The sequence below is a fragment of the Lucilia cuprina genome, chromosome 3, assembly GCF_022045245.1.
Source record: "Lucilia cuprina isolate Lc7/37 chromosome 3, ASM2204524v1, whole genome shotgun sequence".
In the NCBI taxonomy this organism is placed as follows: Eukaryota; Metazoa; Arthropoda; class Insecta; order Diptera; family Calliphoridae; genus Lucilia; species Lucilia cuprina.
The window spans coordinates 48,192,604-48,212,165 of NC_060951.1; the positions used below are offsets into that span (position 1 = coordinate 48,192,604).

A 19,562-nucleotide genomic window follows, 5' to 3' on the forward strand; every position below is an offset into this window, starting at 1 on the left:
AATATCAATTTCATATTAAATATATATATTTTTTAGTTTTTAATGATTTATATCTTATGAAAGATTAAATAGCATCAAACAATAGTTTTTTTTAAATAACTTTTATTCAAAACTGCCACACCAAATCACACCAGGGCTATTAAAACGTCATTATAAACAAGTCATGAAATAATTAAAAATTAAAAAAAAATTACTTTTTTATATAATAACAAAAAATATATTTATTTAAAAACTAGTTTCCTAGCACCATAATTTTTCAACTTTTTTTTATTATATAAAATTATAACCAAAAATTATTAAAATGTTTTCTTTATTACTTTTTTGTTGTCAAAATCTCTTTGTAACGAATTTTATATATTTTTTAAGAAAAGTGGATTTTTTTGCTTATTCATGTACATATATTTTTTTATTTAATTATTTTGTACTTTTTTAGATAAATATAAACTGGCATTTACTTTTATAAATTTCAAGTCTAATGTTTTTTATTATTAAAATCAAATAAATGTTTTTTGAATTGTAAAAAAATTGTAAAATATTGGCAGATTGCGGTCAATGGCAACTTGATGATTTGACACCAGAGAAACAATCTCCGATGAAGTGAGTCTGTGGTTTGAAATATCGTGTGTAGAAAAATATACAAATATGTAGTACCCTATACTTATTATAATAGTTATACCATAGTTATGTTTATGATGATTATAGTTTGATTGTGAAATTAAAAAAAAAATATTCACACGGAAAGTTTTCCCACAAAGTGTTGTTTAGCATTTAATTAATCCTCTTTCAATTGTTTTTGCGGATTTTGTTTTGAAATATACATAAAGATCACCAATTATTTGATCTTTGAATATACATACATATACTAAAATTATTAAGTACTTTAAATGATTGAAATAGGAATGTATAAAAATTTCTGTTCGCTCTCTATTAGTTTCCGAGTTATGAAACTTCAAAGTTGAAATTTTTACATATAAAACAGCAACCCCAAACCATATAAAAAAAAACATTTTAAGCGAAGCAGGTATTAACCCAGCAAAATATATATTTTTTGGTTTAAAAACTAATAATTGATTCAGTGGACGTATCGTCATAAACTTACTTAAGTCTTTAATTTCTGGAGATCGTAGTAAGTAGGGTAGAAGGGGGATCATTCGCCATAGGGGCACATCTGTCAATGCGAATAACTTGAAAACCGAGTAATCGATTTTATCGCATTATCAAATTTTGTTTTCGTTTATCGATTATCTATCATCCCTGAAAAATCGAAACATTAACTTTACATATGATGGGAGGCAGATATGATTAATTGTTTTTGAAAGCGCTGTGAAAATCTTTTACTGTGAGAACTTTTTGTGCTAACTTTTTTAGTTTTTGTGATAGAAAAAATATATTATTCAGTATTACAACGTCAATAAAAGTGAACAATAAGACATAATAATATTTTAGATAATATATTTTGAAGCCCGTAAAAAATTTAAACTAAACCACAGAACTGCTCGTGGGGCACATGGGCCAAATATATGTAATGCTTGTGATGTGGAACAAAATTTGGTTAAAATATAGAAAAAATCAGTAATAATTTGTTTTAATTTTTTTGTTAAGTTTTGTGAAATAAACTATAAATATCTGGTTTATTATACTTTGTTTAATGAATTAAAGAATAAAACAGCAAAATAAGTTTTTATTTTTGTATTTTTTCTTTTATTTTACTATTTGACAAATCTGCCATATCTCCTTGGCGCATTTACCCCATGGATGGGACGGTATCGCCGTTTTTGGTCAGTGCGGAAAAGTTAAAAAAAATATGTACATGAGGATGACTTTGGAAAGATTGAAAGGAATAAAACTAAAGCCAACATATCTAAGTATCCGAACCAAGAAAATAATTAAGAATATTGTGGTTTTAATTTGAGGCCGCCTCAAAAAAAGTGGCGTATGGTCCCCCTTCTACCCTACTTATCTAACTTCCTATTTGTAAGCGAGCGTTGTAAGCAATGGACAATGTCATCACCGAGTTAAAAACATAACTTAAAATGCTATTTTCAATGAAAGTTTTTGCTGGGAAGTACAACCCAGAGGAGATAGTAAAGTAAACTAAGTTGAAAGCGGACTATCGAAAAATCACATCAACAAAAACACATTTCATACAGATTTGTGTTAGAGATTTTGACGAGTTCTCATATTTTAATCTGAAGCCGAATTACCGCATCATAATTGATAAAAAATTCTTAGTAAACCCATTCGATTAAGAATAAGGAAATTAGAAACTTCACTACTAGTTTAGTTTTAAAATCTCCATAAAATAAATTTATTATACCCACTATAGAGTACATATTTAACGTAAAACTTTCAAAAATATTGAAAAATTTATTTTGTGTAAAAAAAATGTGCATAAATTAATAAAATCGAGAATATTTTTTAACAAATTAATACGGGTAGGTATTCGATATACTACAACCTGTTTTATTATTGAATACAAAGAAAAACTAGACTTGTAAGAAATTTATATAGACTAATTAATAGCAATTGAAAATTTAAACAAGTTTCTTAACTAATTTGTTAAAATTTGAATTTTTCAATATTAAAAGTAATTTAAATTTTGTTAATAAATTGAGCATGAAAATATTCGCATATTTTTTTGCTAATTAATCGTAGACAGTTTTTAATTAAAATTTATTACAATTTTCTTTTAATGTTGTAAAGAAATTTTTAAATACACTTTCTTATGCAAATTCATTTGTATGCAAATTTAAACTAATACTTAAGGTTGTGAACTATTTAGGCTAAATTCCAATGCATAATTAACACTTTAAGAGCGCATTTATAAATATTGGTCCTACGAACCATTTGTATGCGTTTAAAAGGTGATATTATGCAAACGTTTATGTAGAGTGTATTAATCTCTTAGTTACCTATTGATTTAATAACATTATATAATCAACTATTGAATAACACAAATAATTGGTCTTATAAGCTCTAAAAAGCTGCATTTTACAAATACTTAAATTTTTTTTTATATATTTCATCATCATTTTAAATCGATGGTATGTATAACTTGTGAACATTAATTTGCTATTTAAACATGTAGAAATTATTTGCAATGTTTATGTTAATTTTCAACATTTCTATAGACATTCAAAACACATTATCTTTACAAGATTTAACAATTAACAAATTGTGTTTAAAATTTATATTAAACAAAAGATTTGAAAAAAACCTTAAAAGTCTAGAGTAAAACTTTAACTTAACATGGGTTAAAGATTACATTTTTATTTAACAATTAAAATCAATAAATTTGTTCATTTTTTTAATTCTATTCTTAATTAATACCAACACAATTTATTTGAGAAATTTTTTATACAAGGTAGATTGAAATGCTCTCAAAGATAAGATGACTTTAATTTAAAACATATTTTTTTAAACAATTGTTTTTTTTTCCTAAGCGCAAGCTGGTCGACAGCATCATGTGGGTGTTATTGAAATTTGCATTATTTTATTTGTAGAAATTTATGCATTTTTAAATAGTCTACTTATTTGTTTAATTAAGAACACTTTAAAAAGGTTAAATATTTAGACTTAAGCTTATGGAATATATATTCAACAGTTTAAGTAATGAATGCAAATAAAAAAAAAACATATTTATTTAGTTAAAGCGTAACTAAAGTAATAGGGTACATTTAACTGATTTACTTATAATCAGCATAAGTACATTTCTAAAATATCACAAATGCCACTGAAAAAGAAAAAAATATTTATTTTTTGTCCGATTTTAATAAAATATCCAAAACATGAACTAAAATCATGTAAACATTTTGAATTTGGACCACATAAACCTATTAAAGGAAAATTAAGGGTTCCCAAATTAGGCTGCTCTAAGAAAATTTAAACGAATCAACCTCATAAAAAATTATATAAATTTTTTTTAAATGTACTTTTAGTAAGTCCGAGAAAGTATCACATCTTTGCTAGCAATGATTGTCGAGACCATTTCTTTTTTAAACGATAGAAAACTATCATTTATTAAAAATTTTTAATATCTTCTTATTGGTTGTCCGAGGTTACATAATGCAGCAGCGGATTCAGCTCGAGCGTTTGGGGGCGTGGGGAATTTCCCTTTTTTCTCCTTGAATGTTGGATGTTCTTTATTTGGTCTATGTAAACTTCAAAGCATTCCCATGAAGATTTATAAGTGTCTGTCAAGAACAATAGGAACAACTGACAAGAAATCGTCCAAAAAAATAACACTAATTTTTTTATTTCTGAAATATAATTTTATATTTGTCCAATTCCCTTTCTATGTTGTACGGTTGTATGTAGTACATTTTTATTATTGATTTGTTTTTGTTAAAAAAATTATTGGAAAAAAGAAATTGCCCAAAGAGAATAAAACAGAGACTAAATTTTTTATTTATTAAAGAAGAATTTCATATTTGTCCTGTTGACTATCGGTGTTGTATGGTTGTATGTCGTAATTTTTTATTTTTTTTTTTGATTGTTTTTGAGATTAATTTTTTTATTTCTAAAGTATAATTTTATATTTGTCCAATTCACTATCAGTGTTGTACGGTTGTATGTCGTAATTTTTTATTATTGAATTGTTTTTGATTAAAGAATATGTTATTTGAAAAATTTTAAAGACATACAACGATACGACAGCAATTGTGAATTGTATAATTATAAATTAAGTTGTATTGGGCTCTTATCTCAAAGAGTTTTCAAACATTATGACACGATATCTCAAATTGCAAAAGTTATGTAGAAAATGTATTCAGCGCTGCTGTATCCTTTAGAAATGTGTACATTGATCTCTGGGTTAAAAATTAGTCGGTCTGTGTAATACATTTGCATAAACTCAAAATTATCTTAAAACTTGTAATCTGAAAAAGATACAGACAGATGTATACATTTTCGACAACGATGTTGTTTTTTTTTTGTAATTTACTATGTAATAAAAAAATTTTTTGATAATATTTTAATAGAATGTTTAAATATTTTGTCAACATTTTCGTTACTGATGAACATCTTGAAGGCATATCTTCATAAAATTAATTTAAACAAACATGCATATAAGCATATGGACATATTCTATTTGACGGCACTAAGGATTCAGATATTGAGGAATAAACTCCATTTTTTTAATGCCCTTATTTTTAATAATAATAACATAAAACCCCACTACCGTTATAAAAGTCAGAAGTTCAACCTTCCCAAGATTTTCACACAATGTACTGACCAAGCAGTTCTCATTTTCAACTAGAATTACATCGTAATTCTTCAGAAAATTCAAAAAAATTTTTTACAACTTAAAGAGTAGTATGTCTTAGGAAACAAAATATATTTATTTATAATTATAAAATATATAAGAATCATGTATGAAAAACTTAAATACTAAACAAAAAATGCAATATAAACTAAATTGAAAAGAATGTAATTAATCAAGTTTACTACTGCCACTTGGCTTATTCAAAAGAGGCATATCGACTTCATCGATTCGCATAGTTTGCATATGAGCCGGATCCATATTTCTAGCCAATGAAGCATTTATACTATTATCACGTTGTTCATCGGGAAATTCGCTAGCTAAATGATAGATAACTTTTTTAAAAAGAAATTCAGAAAGATTACTGCGTAAGAAAAACAAAAACATCCAATTGGAAAAGTTGCATTTGCTAATAACGGCCGACAATTCCTTTTCGTCCAATTTACCAGGTTTAGCCCAATACAGCGAATAAAGAGTGAATTTAAGGCTAAAAATTAAGAATTAATTTGAAAAATTATTCAATTTGTTGTTTAAACAATATCACCTTACCTTTTGTAAAAGAACAATGTAAATACTCTCCATATCAGACCCAAAATTGTGGCGGCCAATACAAACACATACCAGAACCATAAAATACAATAAATCTTTTCATTAATAATATTCAAAGCCATTACACATAAAGTATCATGCATTTGCAATGAACCGGAGGGACCAAATTTATGGAAATGACATTTGGTTACTTTGGGAAAAACCACATCTAAAGCATCCATTTGATCGGTCCAACGTTCATTGAGAACTTTGGGACCCAACGTATAGAAGGCACCACCCAAAAATTTATTGGTGCAATAGATTTGTAATAAAATATTTAATAAATTTAATATTTCAGCAAATACCAAATGAGCACCCCATGATTGATTCAAACGCATGCGATCAATCATTGTTCGTCTAATGTCTTTGATACGCAAATCCATTTCATCCATTGAAGGTATATTTAAATTGCCAATTTTAAGAGATTTATTTTGTAGATATTTTGTTAGACCAACCATTCGTAAGCCAAATACTAAAGCTCTTACGCGGCCACCTAGGATGAAAAACGAAAAGAGAGAAATAGAGAGATATATAAAGTAAAGAGAGGCGAAGATTATTGTGAATTATTTGTGAACGATGAATTAGTAATGAAAAAGTAAGCAATTTATTAAAAGAATCTAATAGAGTCCGACCTATATTCCTTTGATAATTCCTAGTAATTTTTCAAATAAAGCCTTTTTTTCACAATTTGTTATTTAAATTTGTGCGATCGATTTGTTCTACTTTTTACATTCTGATCAACTTTCTTTATTCTTAAAATTACTTTTCTACGTTCATATGAACAGATTTTACAGCGTAAGTTTTATGAAGCACTGAATAAGTGAAAAGACTAATAAATACAAAAAACAACTGTAGAGCCAGGCTTAAGCCCTGCAAATTCGGATAAGCACATTTATAACCAGTTATTTTTTGAACCTCGTCGAAAAAATAATTAGTTATTCACTCAAAAGTAAGTACTTCCACATTGCTTCAATATTACTTGCCTGCTTATCGGGTAAGTGAAGTTTTTCATGGGTAATAGCAGATTTAATTATCAAAAGTTAATCACAGATTATTCCCAGATTGATGAACAGCATTAATCATGATGTGAAATGTATTTCAGGACTTTTCTTTAAATGATTTGACCAGGGGTCGAAAAAGAGAGCCATATAATCCCCATTAACGGGTAGCTCACAGGGCAAAGTTTCGGACTTTGTCCATTATTCGGGGTGCACGTGATAGATGTGTTTAAAACTCTCGGAAAAAGAATGTTGGTCAAAAGGCTGTTGCCGAAAAAGAGAACATATATCCGGCAGATATATGTTCTGGCTATGGGCGTGGAGATTGGTTGGCTGGAACCAAGGAAAATGGTAGCCCACCAGATTTTGTCTTGTCCCGATTATTACAGAGGTGGTGATAGCTATTGGATCTCGGAGCTAAGTTCCGTGCTGTTACCGAAAAAGAGAACATATACCCCGCATATTTGTGACTGTGAGCTAAGCGTTGAAAATGGGTTGTAGTCAAATGTATGATATGCAGAATAAATGAAAGACATAGTTCAACAGTATACAAAGAATAAATGTGTCGAATAAATGAGAAGTTTGCGTGTGGGTGCAGTGAACTTATACACATACAAATTTTAGCGGGCATTCGAAAACAAATATTTGGTTTTATTTTTTAGACTAGAAATGAAAATGGATTACAGACACATTTTATATATGTTCAAAATAAAAGTGATCGATCCACAACGAAATTCATATGATATATATGAGCTCTCAAAATGGCCAATAACTGAGAACATTCTGTGTACCCGAGATCTACACTCATCACAATCAGAAATTTTCCTCGATCCTATTAAAAAAAATTAATCTTTAATTTTCTAAATGATAACAGATGCATAGCTGTGCTAAAATTATCAACATAGAGCGAGGTCAAGGGATTCCATGGTGGATTATAAAAAACTACTAAAATATTCCTAAAAAACCCATAAAAATTAAAACAATACCATACCTTCCCAAGTTTTCCATAAAAAGTGCGGCAGATAGAAACACAAAGCCTGTCCAAATAGCACAAATGGTACCCATTGATAGTAAGCATGACGTTTAATAGGTTCTTCTTGAGTTTCATACGGACCAATGCCAGGTTGAAATATAGCACCAGCTGACAAGGCGGTATTATTCAAATGACGTACCTACAAAGTAAAACACTGCATAAGAAAAACTAAAACTTTAAGCCAAAACCAAAAAAAAAACTTACCAATGTAAATGTTGGCGTAAAAAAACAATAAGTATTGATCACATGTGAGGGTATTGTATCCGATATACATTTAATATGTTCACCAATATATTGACGTGAACACACCAATATGGTGGCCACTATTAAAATTATAAATGTCCAGCGATAATGTAATTTAAACACTATATTGTCTATGATTACACGTCTTGGATTAAATTTCAAGAACGGTGTCACTGAACTGAATGTATTCAACATTTTTGCTTAATTTCAATATATTTTTCCTCACTTTTAAATTAGAACACTTGTGTTATTTTCACAAATTATTTTTTTTTGCAAATTTAAAAAAATGAAATCTTAAATTTCATTAAGTTAATTTAAGTTTTTTTTATATTTCGCTTTTGTTTAACTAATTACGCGCCTCCTCTTCATAACGTTTGTAATACATTTCGTCAACTAAATATTTCTCTTTATTTCCTATCAGTCCATAGTCCCCATGTTGACAATTTTTTCATATTTTTCTTATAATATTTACTCTATATTGAAAATTTAGTTCTCAAGTTTTTTTTTTAACTTTTATCAGAATATGTATTATTTTTCTTTGTTGTTTAAGTTTAATTTTTTTGAGTTAAATTCTATTATTGTTTTTGTTGAAAATATTGCCTTATTTTCTGTTCAGTTTTTACGATAAGATAACATTTCATCAAGTGTAATTTGAGTTAAAAAAACTCTTCATATTTTAAAGTTTATTTCTTTTGAATAAAAGTGAAATATTCTCATTTAATTGTAAAATATAAGTATTAACCAAGGAAGACGTGATGTGATGTGTGTATTTCTTTTAAATAAAATTCTTAAAACAAAACATTATAACAAGTTCAAATATATTTTCAGAATACTATCCAATAAATTCGTATTTATTATGACAATAAAACCAAAAATTTTCGAAACGATTCCCTATCTTGCGAAACTTTAAAAGTAGGGATTCCGTTCAAAATGCGCATTTAATCAGATACCAAAGTATAATCAAGATAATATCATTGTTTGAAATACCGTATTAAATGTAGAATATTAAAGATAGATTAAATTTTGACATCTAAATGTCGTACATAAATATTATTCTCGTCATAGTTTTTTTAGGAAATTGACTCACTTTATGTTTCCACAGAAAACTTATACTTAAATACAATGCAAATTTAAAAGGAAGTGATAACAAAAAAATGTTTTCGTAATAACCAGAGTGATAACAAATTCATTAAACATTATTGTTTTTAATTAAAACGCATCAAATAATTTTAATCCACAAACGAAATATGTTTACTTAGGTCCATTAATGGCTAAAAGTTGTTCGAAATAGAACTAGTCATCTCCACTACATTTAGGGATAGTACTCGAACGAGTTCAAACATTTAATTTTTCCATATTTTTTGAAAGATTTTTGTAATAGCTTACATTTTATATCAATCAAAAAATATTAAATTGATTTCATCATAAAAGTAGATTTTTTTGTAAAAATAAAAAAAGAACAAATATTAAAAATAAAATTTTTTCTAAAAAACAGTAGGAAATTTCATATTTTACGGTGGTCTCTTACATCCACTGGGTAGACTGAGGACGGTTTACCCAGCGCTCCCTAGTGACTTCAATGAAGAATATTTACAAGATTCTGCTGGTACATGTACCCGCAATTTACTCTCATGCCATTCTAGAGCATTCCTTAACCTCCTAAAACCCGCGCAACCACACTACAGAGATGGCTGTCTTTAGTCAACAGTACCTAGCAACAAATTGGCAAACCGAATCACTGACTCCATAAACTTAACTAAGTCTTGCAGTGGACATTAGGATCTAATGCTTTGTACTAAGCTTGAAAGTGAACTTTAAACACAACCATAAGGGAAAATTGCCGATAAAACAGTGATTAAACAGCATCATCATACTAAAGTATCATCTTCTTGACTCTACCATTCTTAGCATCTTTCTAACCTTCTCTTTCATCCATTTTCTCCAACACTTTCATCTCTTTCAACACTTCTAACTACTCCTTACATATATTTTCCATTAGATATATCAAAACAGTCAAACATCATTCCAACGCTAAATCTTTGTGGTATCAGCTTCTATACAACATTTTATTCTAGAGTCTACAGACTTGTACCGCTTCCAGGAACATTAATAGAAACTTATACAGAAAATCCATTACTTTACCGTTAACCAAATCCAACCAAAGGTAACTCTCCGCGAATTTGAGTATAAACCATAGTCACTACATGGATAGTAATCTTATCTAACTTTTTTTTCTAAAATCTGATTTTTTCCAGTCAAAACTATCAAACATCATTCCAACGCTCAATCTCTGTATTATCAGCTCATCCCAAACTTTTTCTTCCACAACCTACCCTCCTAGGAACAATAACAAAAACATATGGGCAATTCCATGAAAAGGTAAAAAACGACTGAAAAAATAAAACCCTTATAACTTCTGCATTTTTGAAGATAATTCAACAAAATTTGCTATATGATCTTTTGTAGCACCAAAGAATTCATTTGACCCTAGTTCCATTCAAAGTTTAATTTCAGAAAAACACTTAAACGTCGGTAACTCACCTCTAATCACTAGTATTATGATAAAATTTGGCACAAATACTTAAGTTTTATATGATCGGTCCTTATTTTACCCTAGTCGCCATATAACTCCAGTTTTTGTATTTTTATCTATAAATTGCTTAAACATGTATATAGGTCGGCCATGTCCAACTACACTTTCCTACAACTTTTAATTTGTTGAAGTGTGTGTATGCATATATTTCCAATGGAAAAGAATGAGAAAATTGTTTTCCAATTACTCCTAATTTTACAAAATCTATACCACTCTGAAGGCGTGCGAATGTCACATACAATCGTATGGAATTGCCCATTTACAGAAAAGCAATTACTTCACCGTTAAGTACATCTAACCAAATGTTCTTTTCTGTGCATTGGGGTATAAACCACAATCACTACGTGGATACCGAAGTAATCTCACCTAATTCTTTTTTTAAATAAAACTTATCTTAATCTGTTTTTTTCCTGATCTAACATATTGCTAAGATTTTGATTTTTTTTACAAAGAATTTTTTCTATAAATCTATATTTAACTAATTTTAACTTTTTAATTTTCTTAAAGTAGCATCGTCCAGTAAGCTTTTTTTCAGTACTTCCATGCCATAAAATCCACTTCTGTATTGCTTTAAGGAAGTTATTTAATTTAAAAAAATTATCTTAAAACAAATTTCTATTTTAGTCATATTTAATCAAAATTTAATTATGATTTATCAGTCGGTAGTCATTTATAATTTTTAGCCAATTTACTAATAACCGAAAATAAACACATGAATAACCAATAATATTTCTATGAAAATTAAACTAATATTTATCATTTTTTTTTCGAAAAATGTTGCATCATTTTGTAATGACATTAAACATTTTTTTTATTTAATATTGTATTGTTGTTAACAATTCTAAGTAGAACACCTTGACAAAATTTTAGAAATTGTCGCAATACTTGTAGTAAATGAAATGAGTACAGCGAACCAAATACATTGTATTTTGATAAGATATTTGTTGAGAACAACAAAAACAATAAGTAAATTTACAAAACTTAAGTTAACAAAACATTTTTATCAATCTTTTTGAAATGATGATGATATAAATAAAACAAACTTTAACTAAGAAAAAAATGTTTCAAGTGAATTTATTAACGCATTTTTCTAATTGGCTTTTTATCTCTTCAAAAAAATCTCTAATTTCAGGCAGAAAAGTATATTAAAAAAATCAACTAGAAACAATTAATTGCTGGAAAATTTAAAATTTTTTATTTTATTAATAAAAAATAGAATTGAAAACAACAAAATTTAAAATTTATATTTTTAATTTTGATGACAATTTACTCTAAACATATTATTTCGATCAAACTTTAATCATGCTTTATTCCCAAAATAAATAAAATCACATTATTTACTCTAATAAAAAATTAAAGCAAAAACACTTCAAAGTGTGATATATATTTCCAAAAAAAAAAGATTTATAGCGACAATATTGTATTTTATTTAAGCAATTTTTAACACCATATGTTTATTTTTTACAATATATATTTTTTTTAAATTTGGCAACACGAAAAAAATGTTAGAAATTTGATCAAACCAAACAAGGTTATTAATGAAACAACATAAAAAATTGACAACATAAGAGTTATAAAAACAATTTTAGCACGGTTTTGGTCGATTAATTTTCTTTTTTTTTGGACATCAATATTATCAAGACACCATAACCTACTACAGCCACTGCTAATCTTAATTAATATTTTTAAAAAAAATATTAAATTATAAACATTGCAAATTGACAGCAGCAGCAATATGTGTTGTACAAGTTAATAAAACAATATTGATAAAATAATTTTTACAAAAAAAAATTGTGTAATTAGGTAATCAGTAAAAATTGCATAATGTAATAAATATAATCATAATCAGGGAAACCAAATTATGCAAAAACATGATTTTGTGGACTCATAGATAATATTTAAAAATATCCATTAGTTCACGTTTCAGACCAATTTAAGAATTTTAGCATCGATTTGTTAAAGCATATTTTTGCATATTTTACCCATAAGAGCATTATTTAGCATGATTTGACTTCTCTAGCATATTTAAGGCATATTTCTATTAAAGTAGTTCTTAAAACTATAAGATGAAATTAATTATCAAAATTTTATAACATGAAATAAAACATTAAATATTGAGCTTTTTAAAATTTAAAATTTTAAAAGCATATTTCGAGTTTTTTAATTGCATATTTTAAGCGCTAAAGGTGTTGTTTGTAGCAGTCTTTAAATAACATTTAAATTAGCAATTATTTTCCTTAAGACTTATGGTAACAAATAATTCGAAAATATCAAAAATTTTGTTAAAGTTAAAAGATTAAAAGAAAATAAAAATTTATTCTTTATAGTATTTACGCTGATGGTATTCACGTGCAACGTTTGTGACGCTTATAAGAGTATAAATTAGATCCACTCGTCAAGGCAATGTACGTTTTCGCACTTTTAACTTGCAGCATACAATTATATTGATTCTACTTTTTTGACAAATGCATAAAATTCGAGAAAGCGTAAGTCGTGTAGTGTGGACCTCCAAAAAAGTTGTATGGTGTCATTGTGACATTTTAATCATCAGACCGTTTAATATTGACTAGAAAAGTCTGCAAAGATGCTTTTTGACAAGCCATGTTTTCCACAACTTAAAACGGAATGTTCCAGAATTGTTATCTATCGTTAATCTGATAAGTTCTCATGATAGCTTAACTATATTTGGAAAATTCCAAGACATATAATAACCAGGAGGCAATTTGGGCCGATATCATGTGTTAACATTAAATCTAAGACTGCTTTAACTAAATACTTTCCCAGAGGTAAAATTTACATCATATGGGTATCAAGCCACTCGGGAGTAGTCAGCAACGAAGGTGCGAATGTAGTAGCTTTAAAGTGAAGTAAGTTTGAGGCAGGTAACCTGACTAACGCAAACGGGTGACCATGATCCAATAAATACTCTTGATATAACGAAACGGTGGGTAGAACCGCAAAGATCCAATCGGGTGACCATGATGAGAGCAAAAAGACGAGAATGAGCATGCAGTCTGAAGTTAATATGATGGTATTGGACATTTTTTCATGAAAAGAAGCTTACAACAGACCCGATTGTTGTCTAGGTGTATTTCTTCAGATGCGATGTACTAACGCAAAACCATTCGACGCAAAAAAGCTGAATTAAAAGTATAGGTAAGAGAATCCCATAAAAACTCTTGATATAACGAAACGGTGGGATTTGATGGTCCAATGTGTCGATACAAATACTTACATATATCCCCTTCAATATTAGAGATATGTCAATCCTGAAACAACTATAAATGTCCAAAAAAATTTAAGCGAAGTAAAAGGGTTGTTTTCAGGTTAGTGTCTCGCTGTCCGGAGAGATTGTCTCCTACGAACAAATGTAGTAAAGACATCTACTCCATAAGTATTTTTAAAAAAGATTTTACAAAAAAAAAAACAGATCGTTAATGTTCGATAACCAAAAGTTCACACAGGAATGTCAATATAATCTTGTTATAAATGTACTTTCAAACATTTTCAATACATAAAATCTTAAATATCCAATAAATTTGTATTGATAGACTTTTATTTGATTTAAAATTTACATATCATCACTTTATATTAAAAAGTGCTAACTAAATCTGCGCACAAATTGAGTTTTTGATGGCAAAGGATTCCTCGATGCATGATCCTCTCCTAAAAACTAAACTTTATTAATTTAGCAATTTTCTGTTTCCTTTGAAATCTCGTATTCATATTTTTCTTCTACTAAATATACATGGATCGGCATCATTCCATAAGTATTACAATCAAACACAATCAGTTGCAAGATCGATCAATAAAGATTATACATATGATTATTACTATACATATTTTAATCTACAACAAGTTTATTCACTTTTTGTATTTTTTCAAGTAGCAACATAACTTAAAAAAAATAAGAAAAAACTATAACATTAAGATAAAATTAAAATTCCTAGAAACCATTGAATACAACTCAATACGAATAAACATTAAAACATATATGTATATGTATGTATTGCTGTTATATATCACGTACAAATGATCATTATTACTCATATTATTAATAATAATATTATTTTTCCAACCAAATCAAAAGAAGAAAAAAGAGTTAAAACAAAATGAACGAATGTCTGTCCAGGTTACTCGAAACCCAGAACAATAGTCAATTATTACTAAAAAGGTCACTCCAAATTATTGAAAAGTCATAAAAAAGAGAGCAATCGAGAAACTTAAGAAATCAAATCATCGTTATTTTAAACCCCTACTTGTTGGGTACCTGTAATTTTGTTGAATGCTTCTGCATTTTTTGATTATTTTTTTAAACAATTGAAACGACAAGTAATAAATTTTAATCAATAAAATTTTAATGCTTACGATTACAATTTTTTTTGACAAAAATAAATAAATAATGAAACTAACTGACAATAATACCTTTTAAAGAAAACACTTTTATTTTTTTTGTTATTGCAGGTTTTTGGAAACTACAAATGGAAAAAATAGTAATACTGCTGATAACATAAAATGTTCTTTAGTTTTGTTATCACTAAGTATTTTGAAATTTTGGGTTAAAATTTCTTACCTTTGATCGTTTATTTTTTTATTCATTCTTATGTGTTTAAGTTTTACTTACAAAAAGTAAACAAAGAACCTTTTTATATTAAGGGTATTCATTGAAGACAGTTAAGACAAAAGTATATCATGGAATCAGGCGACAAACGGAGTTACCCGAAGTAAAAAGTTAAAAAAACTTAATCTGGATCTAACCAAGATTATATGTTAACCTGTAAAGTTCAGATTTCGCCCTTTTTTTACAAAATATAGGCAAAAATGTCATGATTACAGGAGGCAATTAGCGTGGTAACGTGTGAAGGATCGAACCGGATTCGAAGAGAGCCATCTCGGGAGTTATGTTGAAATTTGTAGTATTAGATAACCCGCATTGTATACTGCATAGCAGGGGCCATTCAGGTATCTTCTCTTTGTAACTCTGCCAGCATATTTTTAGAGAAGTTCTGCCTCATTACCAAGCTTTTGCCGAAAATAGATCCAAATATCTTGGGAGTGATGTTAGAATTTGGCATTTCAGATTACCTGCATCGTATACTGCATAGCAGGGATCATCCAGGTATCTTCTATTTACAACTTTGCCGAAATATTGTTAAGATGCTAACCTCATAAACATTAATGCATAACTCGTTATCACGCTTTTTATTGATTGTTGCCTTTAGAAGCGATCATGTTCTGCTGAACTTGAAACAGATTTTTTCTTTTTATTGTTGCTTTTAGAAGCGAGTAGTCCACTATATTATTGAAGACCAGGTCTTATATCTTATGGAATACTAATACTAGTATCTAATCCTTGGACTTTTTTCTTTGTAGCTTAATCTTGTTTTCGGAGGACAATTTCTGGGTTTGCCTTTCAATCCCGCAAGATTCTAATTTGATATTTCTTGCGATAAGATATGACTTAGAAGGCGGGAAGCTTCTTAGATTTTTCGGGAGATCTGATGACCGTAGGATGATGACGGTATATGACTCAACACTTGCCGCCAATTTAATATTATTTTCTACGGTGCTACAAAACCATCATTTAAGGTTAAAACATATTTATATATATATATGAAGTTGGGATAGATCAGATTGTCTATCACCTCTGCTTACCCAACACCCGAGGACGCTTAGGAGATTGACTCTACTCGGAGTCATAGAGCACTATGTAAGGTATTTCTAACCAACTACCTATACTAAAGAAAAATGTTATTCGCAATTTTGGTGTAAAATTTTTTTAAAATTCTTTAATTTTAAGTTTTAATCTGAAATAAGTAGGTATTATTGGAAATACAATATCGTAAATAAAATATTTCATGAAATAGTAATGTTCCCTTTTCCTTTATTCATTAGCCTATTTTCTCCTTTCGGGAATTTTTTTAACAATTCACAGTAGCAACGATAAAACAACTATTGTGAATGAAGAGATGAAGTGAAATCTACACAACAATTGTTTATTTGTAAGCCACAACAAGATAAATAGAAATAAGTATTTTGCGAAACGCTTTGGGACTAAATGACGTTTATTCTTAGTCCTTTTATCGATCCCTAATTTCGACCTATTATCATTTTACATAGACAATTGTAAATAAAAATACTTTTTTTCGTTTCAATTTACTCCCTCTAGTGATTATCCATACTATTTTAAAGCCAATAAACTAACGTTTTGTCTACTCCATTGTTAGGCAATCTCTACTCAAATTGAAAAAATAAACAAAATAAAATGAAATTTATTATTTTCTTTAAAGTCATTGAAATACAAAAGTAAAAAATTTAAGGTTCGTCTTTCATAGTATTGTGGAATAGAGAAAGAAAGAATTTACATATTTATAGAAAATAGTTTTATGACACTTTATATTCTACTATCAAACTTTTAGAATCAAAAAAACTAATAAACCTGTTTGAATACCCACGCATTTAATAAAAAAACAAAGAAAAAATTTCACAATTTTGGTACGGAAGATAAACATTATGATTTTATTAAAAAGAACCTAATAAAACTACTCGAAGTCAAGAATAAAATTTTTGACACAAATTATTTTGTATCAAACCTGTTAAAATTAAATTGTGCATTTTAATGTCACATTTTTTATAATAATCCAACAAATTTAAAAGATATTTATTTATGATGTTTAGCTTAGAGATATAATTTAACAATTATCACCGATAACTTTAAAAGATATCATAAGACGCTTATAGAACAATTTCTGACCATATGTGACTTGTTTAGAAAAACGCGATTTGTAAGGAATATAAAAATAAATCACACGTTTTCGGGATTTTCTATGAAAACGAAAATGATTTATCATTAAGCAAACAAATCGCACGTAGAGACAAAGAGAGAGAGTTATAAAAAAGTACCTGAATGAAGAAATACTCTTACTTTGTTAACGATAAAATAATTGCTTTAACATGTTTGTCTTAAAAATAAATATTAAAAATAGACTATACGTAGATGCGATAATGCAGGGGATTTTCTGATGATCATAAAAATGCAAAGAGTAAAAAAGTTGTTGTTTTTATTTAGTTAATATAATACAATTTTACCTGATTTTAAACACGTGATCATAAAATTCAATTTACTTTTGTTTAAATTTGGAAAATTTTAATGGTTTTAACGATGTTTATCTCTTGTTGTTCGCACGTTTCTGCTTCGGACCTTTACTTTAAGCGTTTTGAGGTGCAAAATTTATAACATTTTTATGGTATTTAATGCTAATAAAATATTCCATCAATTTTTTTTATGTCAAATTGATTTCTATTGTAGCTTATCAATTTATTAGGTGTCTTTTTAACACTTGTTGTTCTTAGTTTTTATGATTTATTTAAAAAGCAATTAAAAGTTATATATATTTTGCAATTAAAAGATAGAACTTATTTATAGAAGGTGGCCATAGTTACCAATATAAGACTGGTGAAAAGAGCAAAATAATTGACTTTCAAAATTGACAAATGACATGGCAACAGGCGTAAGTTTTTCGAACAACGCTGTCGCTCGGATTCATACGTAATCGTTCTTGTTCTGATTGTCCGAGAAGTTTACATCAGCTCTAAAGAAATTGACATGAGCCTCTATCGGACTTGTTGTAGGCTCCGTTAGAGGTGGCAAAATCCTTACATAGTTCTCTATGAAGGTAGTATTGTCGGATTTTCTTAGAATTTTCCAATCACTGTTCCTGAGTGATCTGACAAACTTGGCTAAAGTTTGGCAATGACAAAGAAAGTTGAATTTTGTATAGTTGTGCCCGTAATCCAGTGAATCGAGTAAGAATGCGTAAACTTTATATTCTGAGAAGGTTCTCTCCTGATCTTTGTGATTGAATAACTTCCTCAAGTTGTCTTGTGTTTATACCAAGGCTTACAAAAAGAACAACACTACACAATAAAACATAATTTTCTCAAAAGTTCCTCAATACAAATGATAATTAAAAAACATGTTAAATCTTCTGGTAGTTCAGATCTGAATGCTTTTTGGTCTGTACATTTTCACGCGCTTAGTTGGCCCCAATAATAAACATTTTTTATGCGGTCACCTTAACTTGTTTTTAAAGAACTATAAGAAATTATTTTATTAAACAGTCAATCATAATTTTTATAAATTATGACAGATACATTCAAATATGTTAGTGATAAATTTAATAAAAATTTGCCAAAAATGTACACACCCAAAAATGGCATTGTAGGCGTATTATATCGACGGTAATTGGTTACCGTCTAGAGAAAAACTATTTATTTTCAATTAAGACATAATTATGCCAAACGACTTTTTCATTATCCAAGAGAAGAATAAAGTTATTTTAATCATCTATTGTAAATCGTAATACCTAAATTACGTTATAATTTTATAAAAAAGTAATCAATTTGAAACTTATATACTTTAATTGATTTAAATTTCTCAGAAATAATATTAATGTCGACGTAAGCTAATATACTTTCTATGAATTTGATATTGCATTTATTACAAAAGATTGAAAGCCGTTACTAAAGAAAAACTAACTGCTATTTTATCAATATTATTTTCACGGAAACATTTTAAAATTGTCAAAAAAAAATTTGAAGAACTTTTAATGGCAAAAGCCTTAAACCCATTACTTACCGGATGACAAAGGTTTTCGACGATTTGAGATCTCTAAGAAAACTACACTTACATTTAAAAAAAATACAGGGTTATTATTAGATTCTGGAAAGGTTCGAACCTACGATCTCCGAACTGACAGACTAGAACACTAACTAACAAGTAGCTTACCCGGATTGTGCATTTATTCCCGTTTTTTCATATTATTCTGTATTGCTGGACTTATACGA

The 19,562-nt window shown here is 28.1% G+C and overlaps 1 protein-coding gene across 1 annotated transcript; it reads right to left on the minus strand.

Moving 5' to 3' along the window:
* Positions 1–5,318: 5,318 nt before the first annotated feature.
* On the minus strand, positions 5,319–8,525 carry LOC111689867 (innexin inx7). Its single transcript, XM_046945951.1, has 4 exons — positions 8,084–8,525; positions 7,838–8,018; positions 5,810–6,341; positions 5,319–5,747 (listed from the first exon to the last, which is right to left on the minus strand). Exons 1-4 carry the CDS (start codon positions 8,315–8,317, stop codon positions 5,432–5,434), a joined length of 1,263 nt encoding a protein of 420 aa, XP_046801907.1. The 5' UTR covers positions 8,318–8,525; the 3' UTR covers positions 5,319–5,431.
* Positions 8,526–19,562: the final 11,037 nt, after the last annotated feature.

Coding starts and splice junctions, on each gene's coding strand:
- LOC111689867 (XM_046945951.1), bottom strand. CDS start 8,317: ATGTTGAATACATTCAGTTCAGTGACACCGTTCTTGAAATTTAATCCA. Junction 8,019..8,083: donor TTACGCCAACATTTACATTG/GTAAGTTTTTTT, acceptor TTTACTTTGTAG/GTACGTCATTTGAATAATAC. Junction 6,342..7,837: donor TTTATGGAAAACTTGGGAAG/GTATGGTATTGT, acceptor TTTTCATCCTAG/GTGGCCGCGTAAGAGCTTTA.